General features: G+C 43.1%; 3 protein-coding genes across 6 annotated transcripts; all 3 read left to right on the top strand.

The window, feature by feature from the left end:
• The first annotated feature begins 1749 nt into the window (after nucleotides 1–1749).
• Nucleotides 1750–4636, top strand: LOC310801468 (uncharacterized protein). 2 transcript variants are annotated; one of them, XM_083665511.1, is made up of 6 exons: nucleotides 1750–1877; nucleotides 2299–2356; nucleotides 2774–3148; nucleotides 3295–3591; nucleotides 3823–3918; nucleotides 4175–4636. In XM_083665511.1, the coding sequence occupies exons 1-6, from the start codon at nucleotides 1875–1877 to the stop codon at nucleotides 4345–4347; spliced, it is 1002 nt and encodes a 333-aa protein (XP_083521637.1). In that variant the 5' UTR covers nucleotides 1750–1874; the 3' UTR covers nucleotides 4348–4636. The 2 variants fall into 2 exon arrangements, with proteins under 2 accessions (XP_083521637.1, XP_083521638.1); XM_083665512.1 differs by lacking the exon at nucleotides 1750–1877 and having other exon boundaries at nucleotides 2227–2356.
• A 138-nt stretch (nucleotides 4637–4774) lies between these two features.
• Nucleotides 4775–17083, top strand: tiprl (TIP41, TOR signaling pathway regulator-like). The gene is made up of 8 exons (XM_083665534.1): nucleotides 4775–4839; nucleotides 5648–5775; nucleotides 6424–6603; nucleotides 6891–6990; nucleotides 7225–7356; nucleotides 7682–7777; nucleotides 14233–14295; nucleotides 16214–17083. The coding sequence occupies exons 2-8, from the start codon at nucleotides 5651–5653 to the stop codon at nucleotides 16343–16345; spliced, it is 828 nt and encodes a 275-aa protein (XP_083521660.1). The 5' UTR covers nucleotides 4775–4839; nucleotides 5648–5650; the 3' UTR covers nucleotides 16346–17083.
• Nucleotides 17084–17293: 210 nt separating this feature from the next.
• Nucleotides 17294–23348, top strand: riox2 (ribosomal oxygenase 2). Of its 3 annotated transcripts, none has more exons than XM_083665540.1 (10): nucleotides 17294–17435; nucleotides 17915–18370; nucleotides 19119–19238; nucleotides 19449–19577; nucleotides 19664–19767; nucleotides 20431–20533; nucleotides 22130–22298; nucleotides 22551–22639; nucleotides 22726–22866; nucleotides 23124–23348. In XM_083665540.1, the coding sequence occupies exons 2-10, from the start codon at nucleotides 17921–17923 to the stop codon at nucleotides 23280–23282; spliced, it is 1464 nt and encodes a 487-aa protein (XP_083521666.1). In that variant the 5' UTR covers nucleotides 17294–17435; nucleotides 17915–17920; the 3' UTR covers nucleotides 23283–23348. The 3 variants fall into 3 exon arrangements, with proteins under 3 accessions (XP_083521666.1, XP_083521665.1, XP_083521667.1); XM_083665539.1 differs by having other exon boundaries at nucleotides 17298–17572; XM_083665541.1 differs by lacking the exon at nucleotides 17294–17435 and adding an exon at nucleotides 17566–17624.

Here is a 23348-nt window from a genome sequence, read left to right as displayed (position 1 = left end):
TTCCAAAAACTATCTATCATTGTCACCCCACACATATTAGATTAAACAACATGGCCACACTTCATTGTCTTACTATATGATGAAGTGCCATCCAATGAATTTGGAGGCATTTACTTGTCGACGTGGCAGTTGAGCCCGTAGGTCCACACCTGTAATGTATCAGGATGCCAGACAGCTACTGTATACATTTAACTCAAATTCAGTGTTTTAATGTGTGTGTGTGTGTGTGTGTGTGTTTTAAACATGACAAATTACAGAATTTTGTTATTCAAAAAAGCAATTGTCATCAAACTTGTCTGTGTTGTTCCTCATCTTTTGGTAATAATGTCCACGTTTTGCTTTTTCCTGTTTCATGTAGTGATTCTTTTGAGATTCCACTCAGGTACAGTGCTCCTTGCTTCACTATTTTCTGCATTTGGACACAAAAAGAAAAGTAAATCCTCATGGTTATACTTTTTTTTTTTTTTTTAAATCAAGTATTAATTAAATGTGGTTGCAGGTATACACAGTGTCATTTTTATGTATGATTCTATAACCAAGCAATGTTTTCATATGAAAATCACTTTTGGAAATGGATTTAATTTCCAAGTACAGTTTAGTACTGTCATAAGTATAATAGCATATAGCTTAATGAGCCAGAATATTTATAGTAAAGGGGTAATATTGCGTGGATGCAGAGTGGGATATTATAATTATTATATTAGAGATTATAATATACCACTCTGTGTGGATGCATTAGTCTGACATTGTGTAATTGATTCCTATGCAAATCAGAGACCCTATAAAAACAAAGATATTAATTCCAATATTACATGAACTATTATCCTTGCATTAAGATGGATTCAGTTCAACTGAGTGATTTGTTGATGACATTTTTGCATTTTAGCTAATTTTAAGAGTGTCATAGCAAAGGGTCTGAATACTTATGTACATGAGGTATTTCTGTATTTCAATTTTAATAAATGTACAGAAAATTCTACAATTCTGGTGTATTGTGTGTGGACTGATGGCAAATTCTTTTCATTTAATCCATTTTAAATTGAGTATAACACAACAAAATGTGGAAAAAGTGAAGGGGTCTGAATACTTTCCGAAGGCACTGTATGTGCTCTCTCAGTGCAGCTATCTCAGTGCAGCTCTCTGTGGTTTCCTTTTCTCAAGGCTGTGGGCAGCTCTGACATTCACGTCACTCAAACCAACTTTGTGACAACCTCTGCATTTTTGGCACGAGGCATACTCTTGAACCTAGGTTTACCATAGACAGTGAGAAAGTACAAAGCTAAAATGAGGATATGTGTGAGTAAGAGGAGAGGATAGAGGGTAGTGGCTAACCAGGTCTAAATGCATGTTTTTCAACCTTGTTGTTATTTAGTCGTGACAAACTAAATCAATGAATAACTAACTAACCTAAAACACTAGTCCTTAAAACAAAGTGTGCAGATAAGGAATCAGGTTAAATTATTCAATATTCAACTACTAAACACTGTATCTGCATGCTTAAATTACACCAGTAGAGTACGTCTAAAACTGGTAAACATGTTCCTGACTGCTTTGATTACATGTTTGAGGTAAACTCATAAGGCAGTGTATGCAACCTCTGGAACAGATAAAAAATGTTGACCCCAAACATGCAAAAAGGCACCTTCCACCCCTCAGCTCCTCTGGTACCTGAAAAAGAGGCCTTGGCCTCAGTTTGTTTCCTCTGTGTGAGTAAATAGGTTAAATCAATATAGATTGAAACTGCTCTGAGAGGAAATGCCACCGGAGAGATAGACGTGACTGAGGCAGTAACAAAGACGTCAGTATTGTATGTCAGTGTTGGGCTGTATGCATCTCCAGAGAGTGAAAGCAAGAACATTTAACTCAGAACAGCAATGGTAAGTATCAAAGCGTGCTTGTTTTTTTATGTGTTTTGTGAAAAGATATTTTCACAATTAATTGCATTATGGTATGTGGATTAGAAAGAGAGGGGATTTTGTATTCAAGATTTGTCTCAATGTATCCGATACATGCTCTACCGACCAACATAAAATGATCAGGATGCCTAATGTAACTTAATGTACGTTTGTGTTTTAAACCAAAATGTTATCATCAAAAAAATTAAAAACGAATAATAATCTGTTGCTTATGTCTGATGTCTGTCATCCCACTCATAATGTGAAACAATATGACCACTTTTCTAACCAGAGTGTGTGTAGGATGAGGGTTAGGGTTAGGGTTAAGGTTAGCTCTAACCCTAACCCCGAAGTCAGCGTGGAATCTTATCTTCTGTTTGTGTGTTGTTCTTTTTCCATATAGATGTCTGCGCTCTGCTTTTTCCTGTTTCATTTAGTGATGCTTTTGAGATTCCACTCAGGTACAGTGCTCCTTGCCTCACTATTTTCTGCATTTGGACACAAGAAGAAAAGTAAATACTCATGGTTATACATTTTTTTTTAAAAATCAAGTATTAATTAAATATGGTTGAAGGCATACACAGTGTCATTTTTATATATGATTCTATAACCAAGAAAGGCTTTCATTAGGGTTAGGGTTTTGGAAATAGATTTTTGAGAGAGATTTGCCTCAATCGTATGTATCTAAAAACTGTAGGCATTGGGGATGCACCCTACACATACCTAGATAAGTAGCAAGGGCTGAGTGGTTTACTTAGACAGTGCCCTGCGTAAGTAATGGGACAGTGAAGCATTTTTTAATTATGATTATTATTTTTTAATTTATCCTATTCTTATTAGATTGATCATTTCAACATTGATCTATTTCTTTTCTCCAGGATTACAGACCACACCAACACCTACATGTACATTGTCTGCCATGTCAGAGGAGCCCACCACAGTATTTGTACACAGAGGAAATCAAGTGACTATGAACTGCCACCACTACTTCCCAGAAGACCAAGACATTTTACAGGCAAATATGAAAAGAAAGGAGACACTTTGCTTTTATCAGTACAACAGAAAAAAGTGGTTAAGTCAGAATTGCAAAGACAACATAACAATGAATTGGAACAATATTACTGGAGAGATCTCTTTGTTGCTGTTGAAGGTACAGATACATGACTCTGGGCTTTACACCTGTGAACTGAACAAAATTGCACCTCCACCTGAGATAACCCTCTCACAACGTAGGATACATCTTCATGTAACAGGTCAGAAATCTCTGAAGACCGAATATTGGCCAGTGGTTTAATCTATGTAAAAATCTAAACTTCGACACTTCCTGTTACCACCTAACATCACCTACTGTTTATGACTCAAATTTTGACCAGTGTGTCCCCCTGCTTTGTATGTCCAGCTCCTCCTACAGTGTCTGTGTCTGTATCAGAGGAGTCCAGTGGATTACCCATCATGCTCTGCTCCTCTCAGGGTTTTTACCCAGAGGCCATAGAGCAGGTGTGGTTCAGAGAAGGCCAGCCCCTAAACACCACACTTTCAGACAGGCACACAGAGGTCAAACCAGACGGGTCTTTCACCTTCCACTCCTTCCTGCCTCTATCTTCTGGACCGCACCAAACTGGCCTGTACTCCTGCTGGGTCAATCACTCTGCTCTCAGCCACCCCATCACTGTCAACCACACTGCCAGTCGTAATGGTGAGAGCCAAGAGTCAGTTCGAAAATGCTGATAAGTCAAGGCATTAAATTGTCTTGTGATATTCCACCACTCTTTAGACAATAGACTATACTAACATCAGACTTGAATTATATTTTGGTGATAATTATCACCATAATAATTACATCATTATTATTAATTTTCTTGATATTTCCTGGATATGTGGATCTGTCAATATTTTCTTTTTTCCAAAATTCTTGTTGCTGTTGCAGGTTTTTCACTGAATGCAGTATTGACTGCAATTGGTGTTGCAGTGTTATTCATTGTAATGGTCCTTATCCTTATGATCACTATGTGTCTACATTTCAGTAAGTATTTTTCTTTTCTGCACTTCAAACATACATCATATCAACTAAGCACATGAATTAGAAAATAGAATTTGACATTTCCAAGTACAGTATAGTAGCTGTGTCATAAATATACTACTAGCCTATAGCTTAAAGGGCAGGGCTATTTAAATATTTAAAATATTTTGTGATATATTTTTGTGATGTATTAGTCTGATATAGTGTACTTGGTCTACACAAACATCTAAACATCATTAGCACATTCCTTTGTTTCCAGAGATTGTCCTTCGCCTGTCTCCTCTTGGTTCATCCAACGAGCCTGGTGTGGCTCCTTCCTCTGAGACTGTCCCCCAGGTTTACTCAACCCTGGGGGACCATCACCCAGTCTGCCTCTACACTGCCATACCAGGACAGCCAAGAGAGCTACCCTCCAGTTCACTAGATCACTGAGGATATCTTGGAATTTTGACACTTTGTAAATAGAACTAATGCTCTCCTGATGGGATGGAAAATGGACAGGGAGTGGATAAATGCTGAATAATTATCTATATGCAATTGTGGGCCCTAGAGGCCCTGTGTGATGATATAATAGAAACATATTGAATCTCAGCTGTCCTTAGCTTGTGACGTGACTTAAGTCACAAGCTAAGGATTGAATGTCAGCATCTCAATTCTGTGTGCCCAGAATTGCTCCACAATGTAAATAATAAAATATCAATAAGCTGTCATACACGTTGAACTGTAGTCAATGTCAGTCTCTCTCTTTACAATTTTACAACCAGGACATAGTACAAATATATATATATATTCTCATGAATAAAAATCTCTCCAAGCACATCCAATAACGCTTGGAACCATAGAATAGTTGAATGAAATGTACATCGGACGCCTTTTTGTGTAACCCTCATTTCATGGACGCTAGTTGATAATCAAAATACTGAAGTAAGTAGATGTGTTTTCATCTATTGAATATCAAACGTTTGATTTTTCTTTCCATTGAAAACTGGTCTTTAAGGGTTAGATTTTGATTGGCTACCAAGTAGTACAGAACTGCACATTACGTAGCTAGTCGATTTAGTGAATATCTTATGGGCTACTACTAGCTAATACTACTATCCAGCGCCAGCTAGCTAAACACCTAAAAATATAAACACATTATCCAAATAACATTTTTGTCGGTGACCCCGTAATGAATAAGTCTATGCCCCTTTTGCACCAACAACAGGGTAGCTAGCTGACCCCTTGTGTCACATTTTGCATAGCTGTAACCTGAGGTCCCAGGCTCCTTAGCCCCATATGTGGGATTACATTCATATTGGGATGTTGTGAGTATAATCCTATACCCGAGCATGTTTGTTGACGCACCGACGTTCCCACATTATCGCTCACTGAGCAGCACAATCACACCTGTCTAGTAGTGATGTTGCGGCGCAATGAATTGTTGCCAGACACGAAGTGTGGATATCGGTGCATCAGCAAACATGGTCGGGTATGTTTTCGTCTTAAACTGCGGATCGCAGTTTTATTGTTTTCGAAAGATTGTTTCTGGGTAGTATGGAAGTAGAGGATTTCAGGTTTGCATTGAGGTATTGCAATCGAGTGTTGACCGTGCGTAAAACGATTTTGTGCCTCGGAGTCAAGCCCCCCGGCAGTCGCAATAAGGTAGCGGGCACGGATAGGTGCTTTAAATTGCTAACTGTTAATAGTGATATTTTGCTAATGCCCCTCATGAGTATGTGTGTATTTTTAGTTGATGTTTGCCAACTTGTCAGCCATGATGTCCCATGGATTTAAGAGCAGCAAGCAGGACTTCACGTTTGGACCATGGAAAGTCACTGCTGCCAAAACCCACATCATGAAATCTAAGGACATTGAGAGGTGAAGTTCTTCCTCATCCTTCCATCCTAGAAACTGTTTAGCTCGCTATTTTGGTGTCAGATAAAGTCTTACACAACCTATTATGTTAACAACCTAGTAACCCTTTGCAGGCTCTATACAATTCTCAACTAGTATATGTCAAATAATTTTTTCTAGCTATCTAACTTGCTAGCTGCAAGGTTATTAGGTCAGGGTCTAATGTAGCTCCAACGATGATTTCCACATTCCCATATGATTTCATGTGATGAAGTGTTGTGGTATTGGCTTGCGGCTTAATTCAACATGAGTATCCTTACCTATTTCAGAATCACTTATGCCAGCTTTGAAAATACCCACATACTTTCCATCATCTGAGATTTTCTCCGGCCCCATGAAATGTTTACAGATTAACTTTATATTGAAGCCACGGTGGAAAACTGAAAACATGGCACTCCGCATTGCAAATTGCCTTTCCTCTTCTTCGTTTACAATTATGGGTTTACCTGCCCACTATGCAGAGTGCCATATATGGAAACTGCCATTATTTTATATATGGTCTACACCGTGGCGTCGGGCAATGATGGGTATAAAGTTAATCTGTATGGATATGAAGCAGCCCTTTTGAATGTGGCATTGGAGCTAGGTCCAACATTGCCCATTTCGCCCCAGGTTAGCGGAGGAGATGCAGATGCCTTCGCTCCCAGAGATGCTGTTTGGGGACAACATTCTACGCATCCAGCACTCAGATGGCTACGGCATTGAGTTCAACGCCATAGACGCCCTGAAACGTGTCAACAACATGCAGGACTCGGTGAAAGTTGCCTGTGCACAGGAATGGCAGGAGAGCAGGTGAGAAGCAACTCAAATCAAACCGGCAAGGTCAGTTGAGCAGTCTTGTGGGAAGCTACGGTCACGTGACTGCTTATTTGAAATTTTTCATATTCTTGACATGTTAAGTGCTTTGAGTCCATGAGAAAGCGCTGTACAAATTGAATGTAGTATTATTATTGTGATGATTATATGTCAGTGTAGTGCACAGAAGCAGTAGCATTGCAGAAATTGCTTGGTCATCAATTCCTTTAGAATGACGCTTTTAGTTACCGAACTTGTCCTTGGTCACGGTTGTGTATCGTCAGGGCCGACTCAGAGCACTCCAAAGAGGTGGTGAAACGCTACGACTGGACCTACACCACAGACTACAGAGGCACCTTGTTAGGGGAGGACCTACAGATGAGGGTGAGAGTCACACCTGGAGCTGGAAATATAACATCTCATTCACTTCAGACACTTATTACCAAATTACTGCCACAGGACTGTTCTTATCAATCACGCTGGCACATGTTTTAATGAAACCACTGATGAAACGTCATTGTCTGAGAGAATCCCCCTTTTCTGCTGTTGTTTTAATGAAACCACTGATGAAACGTCATTGTCTGAGAGGATCCCCTTTTTCTGCTGTTCTTCCGTAAGGTGAGGGAAACAGAGGAGCGTATAGACATGGAGAAGCTGAAGGCGCGGGAGCAGATCATGTTCTTCGATGACGTCCTGCTGTTTGAGGACGAGCTGCATGACCACGGCGTGTCCATGATCAGTGTCAAAATTGTGAGTGTCACTCGCAGGCGGGAACGGGCGCTACCTCATGACACGCTTGGTCCCCACCTGCACACCCGTGCAGAACAGCCACCGTAATGTCCTTGTCAGACTCTGCAGGGATTTAAAACGGATTATTCACCTTTTTGTCTGATTGATGTATAATGCATTATCTGAGATGTTAAACCTCTGGCTTGTCAGACCTCAAGGTCATTGCCTCTCAAGCCAGTGAGTCATTGACTAAGACTACTGGAGAGGCTGAGTCATTCGGTGTGAGGACACTTGAAGAATGACTTATTGTTACCTTCTTGTGTGTGTGTGTGTGTGTGTGATGCAGAGAGTGATGCCAACCAGTTTCTTCCTGCTGCTGCGGTTCTTCTTGCGAGTCGACGGAGTATTGATCCGAATAAACGACACACGGCTCTATCACGAGGCAAGTGGGCTACCTAACCCTAACCATCAAAACCAGTTGATGGATGTGCATGAAGGTCAAATACTGTATATAATATATGCCATATAATATATTATAATATATATAACCAATTGTATATGCCATTTAGCTGACGCTTTTATCCAAAGCGACTTACATTGCAGTGAGTGCATACATTTTTCAGTATATATGGTCCCAGCGGGAATTGTATGGTGATAGGATATGATGACCATTTTATAATGATGACTTAAATGTTCACGTTGGAAATAGCTGTGTATTAAATGAGTCACCCCTTTCACTGGTTTACAGTTGGTAGAGCATGGTGCTAACAACGCTTAGGTTGGGGGTTCGATTCCCGCTGGGACCATATACAGTACCAGTCAAAAGTTTGGACACACCTTCTCATTCAATGGTTTTTCTTTATTTTTATTATTTATATTGAAGACATCAAAACTATGAAACAACACATATGGAATTATGTAGTAAACAAAAAAGTGTTAAACAAACCAGAATATGTTTTATATTTTAGAGTCTTCAAAGTAGCCACCTTTTGCTTTGATGACAGCTTTGCACACTCTTGGCATTCTCTCAATCAGCTTCATGAGGTAGTCACCTGGAATGGTTTTCCAACAGTCTTGAAGGAGTTCCCAGAGCTGCTGAGCACTTGTTGGCTGCTTTGCCTTCACTCTGCGGTCCAACTCGTCCCAAACCTTTTCTGCGTCTCACAAAGACACAGCGGGTAGAACCAAAAATCTCAAATTTGGACTCATCAGACCAAAGTACAGATTTACACTGGTCTAATGTCCATTCCTTGTGTTTCTTGGCCCAAGCAATTCTCTTCTTGTTGTTGTTCTTCCCCAGTAGTGGCTTCTTTGCAGCAATTCGACCATGAAGGCCTGATTCACGCAGTCTCCTCTGAACAGTTGATGTTGAGATGTGTCTGCTACTTGAACTCTGTGAAGCATTTATGTGGGCTCTAATCTGAGGTGCTGTTAATTTGCAGTTTCTGAGGCTGGTAACTCTAATGAACTTATCCTCTGCAGCAGAGGTAACTCTTGGTCTTCCTTTCCTGGGGCGGTCCTCATGAGAGCCAGTTTCATCATAGCGTTTGATGGTTTTCGCGACTGCACTTGAGGATACATTCAAAGTTCTTCAAATTTTCCAGATTGACTGACCTTCATGTCTTAAAGTAATGATGGACTGTCGTTTCTCTTTACTTAGCTGAGTGGTTCTTACCATAATATGGATTAGAACAGTAGTCGAATAGGGCTATTCACTGTATAGAACTGTGTACTAGAGGGCTGCAAACGCAAATCTCGCGGGAGCGGGCGGTTTGAACTTTGCTGCGGGCGGGAACGGGCGGCTAAAAAAAACTTACGTGTTTTCTCCTGCGGGACGGGAGAAGACACAAAATCAATGCATCTCTATTATCCTATTATCATCCTCCATGCTCCACAAATCCTTCCACTTCAAGCTTCTCTTCACTACACTCTCCCAGTTTACCCACTGGCCTTGTTTTGCCTGTGCCACCGCCCTTGTACATCTTATCATCTCCTCCTGTCTGTGTATTTCTTCCACTACCAGTTTCCTCCTTTCTACTGCTGTTGCCTTACTCCACACAGGTTTTCCTGCACACAGCCCTAGACCTCCACGTCCATGCTGAACCTGCCCAATGATATCCCTATGGCTAAGGGCTGCCTGTGCCTGTTGCACTGCCTCTTTAGGCTTCCACTTCCTTCCAGTTTTAACTATGGGCGCTGCACTTCTAACAACTGGGTCCTTTGACTGGGTTAGAGTCATTTCCAGTCTAGCCTTGGCACATTTAAATTCCTCTGTCAGACTAGAAATCGGCAGCTCTAGCATGCCCTTTCCATACAGGGCCACACTGGTCAGACAGCGCGGGGCTCCAAGCCACTTTCTAATATTAGAGTTAATCAACCTTTCCATTTTTTCAACCTTCGATATGGGAACCTCGTAAACTGTCAGTGGCCACATCAGCCGAGGCAACAATCCAAACTGTAGGCACCACAACTTTAGCTTGCCTGGGAGCCCTGACTTATCTATACCTTTGATGCCTTGAATCATCTCCTGCCTCAACTCCTCACATTGACTCTTGTCATTGAGGCTTGCGTCATACCATCTTCCTAAGCTTTTAACCGGTTTCTCTAACACTGTTGGAACCACTTCCCCACCAATGAAAAACTTTTTATCAGCTATCTTCCCTTTGACAATGGAGATACTCCTAGACTTGCTTGGCTTCACTTTCATCCTAGCCCATTCTAGGTTGCTATTTAGTTTATCCAGTAGCCTCCTAGTACAAGGGGCTGTTGATGTCATAGTTGTCATGTCATCCATGTAAGCCCTGATTGGTGGGAGGCGCAGCCCTCCCTGCAACCTTTCCCCACCCACTACCCATTTCGAGGCTCTGATTATGACTTCCATTGCCATGGTAAAGGCCAAAGGGGAAATTGTACAGCCTGCCATAATGCCTATCTCTAGCTGTTGCCAAGCTGTAGTGTACTCTGCTGTAGTAAAACAGAGTTGAATGTCACAAAAGTAAGCTTTAACTAACCTCTTTATACTGTCTGGCACTTTAAAAAAGTCAAACGCCTCCCATAACAGACTATGCGGTACTGACCCAAAAGCATTCGCCAGATCCAAAAATACCACATGAAGGTCTTTCTTCTCATGTCTAGCTGTCTGAATTTGATTCCAAATCATGCTGGTGTGTTCCAAGCACCCGGAGAAGCCTGGAATTCCAGCCTTTTGCACCGTAGTGTCAATTAAGCTATTCTTTACTAAGTAACTAGACAACCTCTGTGCCACCACACTAAAGAAAACCTTCCCTTCCACATTAAGAAGGCTTATAGGCCTAAACTGACTAATGTCTACAGAGTCTCTTTCTTTGGGAATAAAAATTCCCCCTGCTCTACGCCATGCCCTAGGAATAACCTGTTTCTTCCAGACTACCTTCATCAATGTCCATAAGAACCTCAGCACATCTGGCGCACTCTTGTACAGCCTGTAAGGGACTCCATTGGGCCCTGGGGCTGAAGACGCCCTAGCCCGCCTTACTATCTCTTGTACCTCTTTCCACCTAGGTGGGCTATCGTCACACTGACTGGTTATCTCTCCAATAGGTGGAATGTCAGGGGGGAGGGGTAGCTGTCTAGACCTTTCTCTGTCTCTATGCACTTCCTCCAGATGTCCCTCAAGCTCCTGTTTTGGAGCCCTAAGGCTACCATTTTTCCCCTTACTAAATAACGATTTCACAAATCTAAATGGATCTTTGTAAAATGCTGTTCTAGCTCGCTCTCTCTTTTTCCTGTTTTTCCTAATGCTCTCTGCTCTTCTTAACACTGCCAGTCTCTCCTTCACATCTACCTGCAGCCTATTTAACCCTTCCTTCTCAGCCTCTGTAGCTTTCCTCCACTGTTTCCTGAGCTGTCTTCTCTCCCTGATAAGTCTATCCATTTCCTGTTGGCGCCTAGATTTAATTACCTCAGTACCTGTCTTCTTCTTTTTCTCGGACACGCCAAATCTTTCTGCTCCATAATCATAGATAATATCGCCCATTTTCTCCAGTTTACTCTCGGCAGTACCTTTCAACTTGTCTAAAATCCTACTCAAGTCACTGTTGATACCTTCCCATACCCTGTTTTCTGAAGCCCCTGGCCATTTAACTCTCGGCTTCTGGGCACTAATCTTTTCCCTTTTGGGCTGGCTGGTCTCTCTGTCTTCTTCAGTGCTAGGACCTACTTCAGGGGTGCTGATGTCCTGCGAACTGTGGTTTACTTCCTGCCGCTGGACTTCAACCGACTGACTTGACATACTTCTGAGGAAATAATTGTCAATGCGGGATCCCTGTGTTCCCTCTACCAAGCACTTCCTCCTCCCTTGATGGATTCTAAGACCCTTCAAAGTTGTTACCTTTTGCCAGCCGCATGAACAAGTTTGGAGCTTCTTCCCACCCATCTCTGATCTAGTGCCTTCCACAGCCATGTTTTCCCTACTCGTAGTCAGGTCCGTTCCAGAGTCAATAACCATGTTAGCCATAGATGAGTCATCTTCCGCCCCCGCTCTCGCAGACTCTAGGGGTGTTTTTCTCAAAGTCGTTTCTGTAGCTAGGTAGGGTGTAACCACTAGGTTTATACAACCTTGGTTACTGCAGCATTGAGTTGCTAACCCAATGCCGCCCCGGTGGGGTCTATTTCCTCCTGTCAGCTGTCTTTCCATTCTGTCACAAGGTCTTTCCCTAGTTGTCAGCTGCTCTATTCACAACAGTCACTAGCCTAAGCTAGCTTTAGCATTTATTAATACACAGGACAAGATGTTATAATCCCTTGTGCCATGATCCAAGGTAAAACAGATGTAGAAGGCCAAATCAAACCAACAAAGCGAGTGATATATCCACCATTCGATGCAACACCATAGCAAACATCAGGCTACGCCGTCATAGGTCTACGGAGTCATTCCTCAGGTGGTACCATTCACCGGTTACCTACTCTAGCCAACTGAGGTAAGCAGCATGTCATTGGGGTTATCAAGTGGGCACCTTCTGTCACCGGTGTTTCGTTAAGTTAGGCCCACGACACCTCGAGAAGGCTTAACTGTGTAGTCCAGCGTCCTGGAAACACCCCCCTCAACACCACTACCTCAATACTATCTTTAACTTAAACCCTACAACCAACCTATCAGCCTACCCACCCCATCAGTGTGTGTGTGTGATGCCCTATCTAGGGTAAATGTTTTCTGTAAGGTAAGGGAACGGTGTATGTGGGGGCCTAAATAGTGTGTGCATGTGTTTATGTTTATGTCTTTATATAAGTGTAGATGCAGGGATTCAAACCCTAATTTAGGGTAGAGGGAAGGGTTAGAGGTGGGGAAGCCCCCGGGTGGATACGGTCCCGGATTAGGGAAAGGAGGGGTGAGTGTGCCCTTTATTTATGTTGTGGGGGAATGTTTGTGTCCGTGCAACTTCATGGCTAGCCTACACTGGCTAGCAGTACTAACCCCCCCCACCACACTATGACACGACCACCTCTAACCCTTCCCTCTACCCTAAATTAGGGTTTGAATCCCTGCATCTACACTTATATAAAGACATAAACATAAACACATGCACACACTATTTAGGCCCCCACATACACCGTTCCCTTACCTTACAGAAAACATTTACCCTAGATAGGGCATCACACACACACACTGATGGGGTGGGTAGGCTGATAGGTTGGTTGTAGGGTTTTAAGTTAAAGATAGTATTGAGGTAGTGGTGTTGAGGGGGGTGTTTCCAGGACGCTGGACTACACAGTTAAGCCTTCTCGAGGTGTCGTGGGCCTAACTTAACGAAACACCGGTGACAGAAGGTGCCCACTTGATAACCCCAATGACATGCTGCTTACCTCAGTTGGCTAGAGTAGGTAACCGGTGAATGGTACCACCTGAGGAATGACTCCGTAGACCTATGACGGCGTAGCCTGATGTTTGCTATGGTGTTGCATCGAATGGTGGATATATCACTCGCTTTGTTGGTTTGATTTGGCCTTCTACATCTGTTTTACCTTGGATCATGGCACAAGGGATTATAACATCTTGTCCTGTGTATTAATAAATTGTGCGGGCAGAAATTCTCAGAGTTTTGCGGACACGGGCGGGACGGGAGAAGACACAAAATCAATGCATCTCTATTATTGTGCGGGCAGAAATTCTCAGAGTTTTGCGGACACGGGCGGGAGCGGACATACACACTGCGGGAGCGGGCGGGAGTGTAACACGCACCCTGCGGTCGCGGGCGGTAATGGTCAGAAATTCAGTGAGAGCGGGCGGGAGCGGGATGAAGAAAACAGTCCCGCGCAGGGCTCTACTGTGTACCGCCCCCTACCTCTGCACAACACAACTGATGGTCTCAAACACATTAAGAAGGCAAGAAATTCCACAAATTAACTCTTGACAAGGCACACCTGTTAATTGAAAACCATTCCAGGTGACTACCTCATGAATCTGATTGAGAGAATGCCAGAAGTGTGCAAAGCTGTCATTAAAGCAAAAGGTGGCTACTTTGAAGAATCTAAAATATAAAACATATTCTGGTTTGTTAAACACTTTTTTGTTTACTGCATAATTCCATATGTGTTCTTTCATAGTTTGGATGTCTTCAGTATTAATCTACAATGTAGAAAATAATAAAAATAAAGAAAAACCATTGAATGAGAAGGTGTGTCCAAACTTTTGACTGGTACTGTATACTGAAACATGTATGCACTCACTGCAATGTAAGTCGCTTTGGATAATAGCATCAGCTAAATGGCATATATTATTATTATTATTATATATTATTATTATTATTATGATGTATGGTGATAGGATATGATGACCATTTTATAATGATCACTTAAATGTTGACGTTGGAAATAGCTGCTTATTAAATGAGTGACCCTTTTCACTGGTTTTGCTTACAGGCTGGAAATAATTACATGCTCAGAGAGTTCAGTACTCGGGAAAGTAAGATTTCAGAATTGCAGGTAAGATTTCCTTTCTTTTTCCTTTTCTTTGCTTCTTCTTCTAAAGGGGCAATCTGGGATTAGTACAGTACATCATTGTTTTGACTTTTAAATGAATTATATGTGTCCATTGATTCTTGAAGAATAGAACCCTCTAAGTCTTACATTTACATTGAAGTTATTTAGCAGATGCTTTTATCCAAAGCGACTTACAATAAGTACATTTGTCTAAGCAAGTGAATCAACTATACAACAGTCATTGTAAGTAAAACATACGATAGTTTAAAACAAAAGTTGTTCTGGTAATGTAGGTGTTAGAAGGTGCAGAGGTCTGAGGAGGAGGAGCCCAGGTGTACCCTAAAGAGATGGGTCTTTAGTCTACGGAAGATAGGTAGGGACTCTGCCGTCCTGACAGTGGTGGGAAGCTCATTCCACCACTGGGGCGCCAAGACAGAGAAGAGCCGCGACCGAGCAGAGCGACCACTACGTCCTTGTAGAGATGGCGGTGCCAAGCGGCCAGCAGAGGCAGAAGTCTTAACCCCTCAGAACCTGAAATATAAGCTTGTTTTACTCCATTGTTTACAAACAATGTAGTTGTAAACAAAACATTGTATAGCTTCAAAACATGGTTAGAACTATCATTTTGATCTCATGGAATGCCAATGAAATTGAGAGTGGTTACATTTCTCCAGCCCCGTCCCTTAGCTGTTTACCCCAAAAAGTTGTGGGAGAAATGTTTATTGAATCCCAGATTGCCCCTTTAAGGACAGGGAAATACGTACACACAGGCAAATCTATACATTGTCCAGAAGTATGGTTTAAGATAAATTGTCCAAAACATTCATGCTATATGCATTATGTTATGGAAAATGTTGGAAAACGGTAAACGAAAGTATTCTGGTTAATCTATACAGTTCCCAACTCAGTGGTTAATGTATACATATTGAAATGTATACATTTCCCACGATTAATCTATTCATCCTTTGGTTGATGTGGACAGAGACTTATGTTTGAATTGTGGTAGGCTAGAGTGCTTCGTCACCGCTGCGCAATTGTGATCCGACCTGACCCGCACCAGAACAACAGTTGTTACTACCTGGGCAGAGATCGCATGAACTGGCATGAAATGTGACGTCTTAAACCAAGTTTGGAATTTATATCAATAAGATTAAAAACTAGGCGTGTAAATCCTCCAGCTACAGTATCAAGTCACTCCTTGAGTTTGCTGCACGCTGTGAGGAGTTATTTGTGACAGACAGCAGACGCGCACGTTTTGCAAGCCGGCTTCACCTGGGTGGGTGGAGTTGATATCATGGACCAATGGTAATTGTCAAAATAGAGGAAACCGCTCACGAGGGATACGCGGTGTTACAAAACTAGGCTGCTGTGTGTAAACTTTCGTCTTGGCACGCGCACGTCTCATTCAGATTTTTGTTCATTCATGAGCAAGTTGCCTATCCACTATCCATCCATGGTTATCTGCATTTGATCAGATCGGTCCGTAGCGTATATGGAAATTCAGCAAGCGATAATTAGTGTACAGTTCAGTAGGCCCAATGTAATATGTGATGGACAAGGCAACAGGAACAAGTGTTTACACAGTTGCATGGCTGGACAGTCATTTCGGAGCAGTGATGGAGCGCACCTGATCTCGACCGCAACTGTGAGTGGTAAGCGCACTGACCTAGCGCAGTTCAAACATGCTCTCTGTCCACATTACCGGGGGGGTGTACAGTTTAACCGTGGAAATTGTGTACATTCGCAACCACTGAGTTTAGCCGGGATATATATACATCTCCCCTAACACACAGATGTCACTCCACTGGTAATTTCACCATATCACAGCCATAGCAAGGCAGAACCTATAGGAGAACCTATAAATACATGGATGACTTGGAGACATTACTATTTACTTTGTTTCCCTCTCTTTATCTTACAGGACGTCCCAGCTGCTTTGCACACTGACCCCAATGAGATCGCCCAGCATTTAACCCTCAAATTGACAGAGTGGGAGAAACTGGAACTCCCTGATATGGACACCCAGTCAGGGGTCACCGATGCCCCCCAGTGAAGGAGAGCAGACTGGGTCCAAGTCTGGAGATCACACCTTCTGTCTTGACTGAAGTGGAGGGCCAGCAGACCAAGGACCAGAGTTCACCCTCCCTTCTGTCTACAAAAATACATTGTGTTTTTTTTAATCCAACAAAAACACCGTACCTGCCTCCCTCCACAAAAAACACAACAGTTCATAGAACTTCAATTTGGCATTGTCAAGTGGCCTCATATTTTGACAGTTGTCTCACAGTTCCTCAATGTAATGTTTTGGTTGGGAGATGGGTTATTGTGGCTTTTCTATTTGGGCACCATATAATGGTGGTGTGTTATATTTCACACAGTAGTAGTCTGTAGTCTGATATTTGAAGGATTTGCTTATGGTTTACTACAACATGCAGCTGTATCGATCCAGATGTCTCACAGACATGCTAAAGAGAGATGGAATTTCTATTCATCATGTTATGAAAACATTGAAAGAGCCAATTTGTAAATAAAGATACTTTTCTATTTGTTTAATGGTGTACTGGACATTTGGTCTTGATTATAGGGCAGCTAACTGCTGAAGTCAATGACCACTCTCATTAGTGCACTTCACATCTCCCTTTGTAATGACATCTCACTCACGACCTTTCCCTTACTTTAAACCAAGCTATTGGTTAACCTGTTGTGATAGAGTCGGCTCTTTACAGAGAATTCTCTGCTTGTTTTACTGTATTTCAGACAAATGTCACCCAATAAAAAGTCCTGTATCATATGTCTATATTGTTGTGAATTGGCTCATATTTCACAGTATCATTTGCCAACAACTTGAGTAGCCTAGATAATTATTAGCCTGTCATTCGTATGTTCACATGATGAATTAAATATGATTTAGTTAAATCTCTCACACAAAACTGACTGACACTCGGAACCAAAACATTATAATTTGTTTCTTATCGAACTTTTATTCCGACGGGACAGAAAACACGTGTGTTAATATTTGCGTGTGTTCCGAAATGTTGTCAAGTTGATTATTTTTTTACGAACCCGGTATTGCGTATCCCCCCACCTCTTCCAAGTCCTCTGATGTTGGTTTGTGTCCAAAGACAAACGCGACAGTATAAAAAGTGTGTTGCCTTACCAGCGTGTCTAGAATCACTCCAATGTCCAAGGAGCTAGCTTGCTAAATTGGCTATTTTACTTTGAAGGCTTATAGCAAGCTCGCTAATGTGCTCAGTGCTGTCTGTCATCTTGTCTCTATCGTGTGAGTCATGGAAATTAAATCTTAATCTGTTTTGCTGTGGAAAGCATGCTCGGTCAGTCTCTTATTAGCTCGTCATACAGGGTTATTCCAGCTGCATACATTACATACACCATTGCTAAAATGACAGGCTGTTACTAGTAGTTAGCCTACTATGTCCAAAAAAAAAAAAAGTAGTTCATGGAAGTCACTGCAATTGAATCTAGAACACTCTAGGACAAGCTAGGCCCATCTGTGACTAGGATTATATTTATATTTCCATGTGGATGTTGTGTATCTGTATATAATTCTAGTCACAGATTGGGCTAAGGAGCAGCCTGATCACATGACCTTCCTTCCCCTCAGTAAAAGATGCCTAAGAAAGGGAGATCAACAGCCACCAAACCCTTAACGAAGGGTGACCATGACGGAGAGATCCCCGCCAAACAAAGAAAGACGGTCCCCAATGGTGGCGTCCCGTCCCCCCTCTGCTTCGACACCCCAGCCAGCCTGTTCCAAAGCCTCATCTCCCCTATGGGGCAGGAGGAGTTCTACCAGGACTACTGGGAGAAGAAGCCCCTACACCTCCAGAGGTCTGACCCAGCCCTGGCCTCCTACTACCAGTCTCTGTTCCAGCTCTCAGACCTGAAGGGCCTGTGTTCCCAGGGGCTGGAGTACGCCAGAGACCTCAATGTCTGCCGCTGTGTCCAGGGGAAGAAGATAGTGCTGAACAAGGAGGGCCATGTCATCTACAGCCAGCTGAGGAAATCCTTTGACCAGAAGAAGGCCACCATCCAGTTCCACCAGCCACAGAGGTTTAAGGTGAGATACATTGTAATGTGTATGTATGGTTCCCGCTGGGACCATATATACTGAAAAATGTATGCACTCACTGCAATGTAAGACGCTTTGGATAAAAGCGTCAGCTAAATGGCATATATTACTATAGGGGGTGTTGTAAAGTATTCTTCACTCCTGGTCCTCCAGGGCCGGTGTGTGCGCAGGCTTTTGTCCCAGCTCAGCGCTAACACGCCTGATTTAGGTCATCAAGGTCTTGATGGTTAGGTGACTAAGTCCTACAGGACAAGTAGTGTGCAGATCACTTCTTTTGAAGTTTTGGATTTCGAATCCAAACTTTTGAAGGGAAAGAAGAAACCATGGTAGTGAAGCTTGGATTTGAAATCAAACAATTACTTTGAGGTCCCATTGTTTACGCAGGGCACTGTAGGTCCTAGCCAGCACAACACTAGGTGGCAGTATTATCCCATGGTTAGAGAAGTGGTTTGGTGACTACTAGGTATTATTTGGCTCCGATTCAGATAAGTCTTTATTGAAAAAGATAACTCTCCAACCGGGATAGGTTGGAGATCTTTGAGTTGAAAGTGCTAGTAGAGTTGTGTTTCCCATTTTCCGTTAAGGAATAGATATCGTGTTGTCCGTAGATGGGACCCTGTTGCATATTGGACTCTTTGCTCTCTCTTGCACATTGGATTCTCTGAGCTTTCACCTAATGTCTCTGTCTGTCTGTCTGTCTATCTGTCTGTCTGTCTGTCTGTCTGTCTGTCTCTAGGATGAACTGTGGCGGATCCAGGAGAAGCTGGAGTGTTACTTTGGCTCCCTGGTGGGCTCCAACGTCTACATCACACCACAGGAGTCCCAGGGCCTGCCCCCGCACCACGACGACGTTGAGGTACAACCCTAAATGGAACCCAAAAAACTGGAGACTTAACCCCCCTTAAGGGCACAACTGCTGTTGCTCAGTAATGAAGTGCATTAGTATGTTTGTTCATGATAAAGGTCAGTCACACGAGCCATGATGTTGTTGACTTGTTGACATTGGTGAGCTGTCAGTAATGCAATGTTGGTGTGTGTGTGTGTGTGTGTGTGTGTGTGTGTCCAGGTGTTTATTCTGCAGCTGGAGGGGGAGAAGCACTGGCGTCTCTACAGCCCCACCGTGCCCCTGGCCAGAGAGTACGGCCTGGAGCCTGAGGAGCACCTCGGCAGCCCCACCCACGACATCATACTGAAGGTACCGGAGCAACAACACCAGGGTTAGGACGGCCCTACCACCAGTCTATCCATTGATTACAACAACACCTTTCTGTCTCCATATAGCCAGGTGATCTGCTGTACTTTCCCAGAGGAACCATCCATCAGGCGGACACCCCCGTGGGAGTGGAGCATTCCACCCACCTGACCCTCAGCACCTATCAGAACATGTACGTGAGGCCCGTGGCTGCTGCTGTGTCCAGTTCCTCCCCACAGTTTCAAAGTGCCGGGGGGGGGGGGGGCTGTGGACATACATTTGTCTGTTTAACATATGGGTAAACATCAGTGGTATGGTGGGAAAAAAACAGTTAAAAGGAGATAAAGAAAAGAAAGAAACATCTAATTTATTTGATTTAACCGGTATAGTCCACCCAGCAACACAGGTCACTGTGTTCCAGGGAGTCCCTGCATTAAAATGACATACATTAACGTTAAAGTAGTAATGACGTTGAAGGAGATGATGATCTGTAGTTGTTACCATTTTCTTGTTGAATGTTTGCGCGTTCCTTGTCCTCATACCAATGACATGATACGAAACAAGAACGGGATGCATGTGTCAGCATGTTCTTACACATATTTGGCACCATATATACTGAAAAATGTCTGCACTCACTGCAATGTAAGTAGCTTTGGAGAAAAGCGTCAGCTAAATGACACATATTATTATTATATTATATTATTAACATTCCCTATTCACTCATTCTAAACCATAGGAAGTCATCCTCTTGATGTTCAACCTTTAGGAGCTTATGTTGTTGTTTTCTCTTTCCTCTCCTCCCTCCCCTCTCTCTCTCTCTCTTTGTGTGGTCCTCCTCTGCCATTGTCCTCCTCAGGTCGTGGGGAGACTTCCTGCTGGACGTGTTCCCCGGCTTCCTGTTTGACTCCATGAACAGTGACGTCACAATGCGAGCAGGCATGCCCAGGGGGCTGCTGATGGTAAAGCCCAGCCTCCGTGTTGGAGTCGGTAGAAGGTGCCGCTCCCCATCGGTCCAGGATCAGATGTGTCTTACCTTTACCATTGGTTAGGGATGAATGAACTGATGACTTTATTTGACACGTTTAAAATACACAGAGTTGCCTCAGCCATGCAAAGCCAGCTATACACACATACAAAATTATCGAGGATTAAAAAACACAAAGTCTAGTGATTTATTTCCATTGTGGTCCTAGTTATAATCTCGCGTGCAGCAAGATTGGACAGCTAGCACAAAAGATAGATAGATAGATAGAAACTTTATTTATCCCAGGGGGAAATTCAGGTTCCAAGTAGCATACAGACATAGGGGTATCACACATAACATACACATACAACATACAACATTAGCAGTATTTTATACAGGCGAGGTGCAGTTGTAAATGTCTTTGCAGTTAGGTGAGGTGCAAAAAGGTAAGGCAGACAGTGCAATTATAGCATTAAATACTAAAAACTAAATACGGGCTACATAAATATGGACTATTTTAAAAGGTTAGGGTTAAGGGAAAGGTCATCTGATCCTAGATCTGTGGAAAGGGGCGGCGTCTTCTTTGAGCTGTGTGCTTGCCACTTACATATTGTAAGTTACACAAAAGAAACAGATGGTATATATTATTATTGTTATAATAGATGCATCATATCCTCTATGCTGACAGTGCTGTAGACAGTAGCTAAATCGAGGAGGTTTTATAGAAGTATTTTCAAATATGCAGAAATATCCATCTGCGTTCTGTTCCAAATCCAATCCCATAAACCTCCTGGCTGTTTTTGTTGTTGCCGTCAGTTTCAGTGACACAGATTATGCTCTGTCATGCATATCATCTTAGTGCAGAGAGAGAGAGAGAGAGAGAGAGAACGAGAGAGAACTGTAATAGCTCCGGACAAGGTTGGTCTGAAAGACATGCTTATCTGCACCAGCAGATTGGAAGAGTGCACGTTAGGATAGACACTGTCAAGCAGTGATGAACACAATGTCATCTTACCTCATCAGTGAGGGTTTGCGTCTGGACTTGTTCCCAGACTACATATGGTAGGGGAACGGCAACTATTTACTCTTCACTAACCGTGTGATGGAGCGAGTGCGTCCTCCAGATTCACTCCCAGATGGCTTACAGCGGGCCGACACCAAAGTAGAATGTAAATTAGGCAGAGGAGAGGCTACCTCGTAAGAGGAATGGAAACACTGGATGGATCAAATTAATTGGAATGGTCCACCATCAGTGAATGTGCTATAATTGAGTGAGTGAGTTATTATATTATTATTATAAGCCATTTAGCAGATGCTTTTATCCAAAGCGACTTACATTGCAGTGAGTGCATAAATCTTTTTTCAGTATATATGGTCCCAGTGGGAATTGAACTCACAACCTATACTCTACGCACCATACTCTACCAACTGAGCCACAGAGAACCGTGTGTGTGTGTGTGTGTCTGTGTGTGTCTGTGTGTGTCTGTGTGTGTCTGTGTGTGTGTGTGTGTGTGTGTGTGTGTGTGTGTATGTGTGTGTGTGTCTGTGTCTGTGTGTGTGTGTGTGTGTGTGTCTGTGTCTGTGTCTCCAGGGTGTCAGTGGAACCCCAGACACAAGCAAGCGGCTGGCCACCTACCTGAGGGGCCTGGCAGATGAGATGGAGCAGGGGAAGCGGGAGCTGCGCTCCACAGACATGAGGAGAGACTTTGTCACCAGCAGACTGCCTCCCTACACGCTTGACCAGGAAGACGTCGCGCCAGGTGAGTGTGTGTGTGATAGATTCCGAAAAAAATCTGATGTTTTGTAAGTTTATCTCTGTGTCTAGGCTTGTGTTAGACTGGTCACCTTGATTAACTCTCTTATCAAGTTCAATTAATTTATGTGCTGTGCAACCGAAGTTGGCAAACACTGCTTTCGGTACAGCTTTCTTCACTACTCTGATGTAGTGCATGGACATATGTGTAGACAAAAATCAAACCTAGAATCTGTGTGTGTGTGTGTGTGTTTCACAGCTGGTAAGATGCCTGCGTTGGAGGATACAGTGTGTATGAGGTTCAAAGATCACGTCTTGGTTACAGTGGAGCCCTGTCCGGAGAGAACAGTGAGTTCCTGAGATAATGGTGTACATTGTTGTTCTTGTGATTGCTACAGTACTGACCCTGTCAATCTGCTTGTCTGTCTGTTTAGGATGAGGCCCCAGAGTTGGTGGTCTTTGTGTTTCACACTCTGAGAAACACACGGGTGAAACACATGATGGGAGAGAGTGATGGTGGTGGTGGCGATGATGATGATAGTGATGAAGAAGAGGAGGAGCAGGAATCTTCTCAGGTAGCACAACACATCCCTGCCACTTCCACACCAACTATGTATTGGACTCTTCGTCTGACTGGCCTTTTTCAGAATGTATGGCCTTGGCCTTGAATAGGGCTCCCTCACTGAGTTTAGACATTGTTCCTTTTGTCAGTCACATACATTAGAGTTACTTTATTTTGCATGTCTCACATTACCTCCTGACCGCTGTCCTGTGTCAGTAGATATGGCCCTGTGTGAGCCTTATCTCTCTCTCTCCCTCCCCCCTCCCCCAGCCCCAGGGCCTGCGCTTCCCTCTCTCCCACCTCCAGGCCCTCAGACAGCTGCAGGGGGCCGAACGCCTCCCCATGGCCCAGCTAGAGCTGCCGTCGGACGGGGACAGACTCAACCTGGCCCTGTCCCTCTGGACTGAGAGCCTGCTGGAGGTCTGCTAACAGGCTAACATGCTAACAGCACACCTGGGCATGTACCGTCCTCGATAAGTTTATAAAATAAATAAA

This window comes from Argentina silus, assembly GCF_951799395.1.
Source record: "Argentina silus genome assembly, chromosome: 2".
Classification (NCBI taxonomy): Eukaryota; Metazoa; Chordata; class Actinopteri; order Argentiniformes; family Argentinidae; genus Argentina; species Argentina silus.
This window is presented reverse-complemented; position numbering and strand designations above follow the sequence as displayed.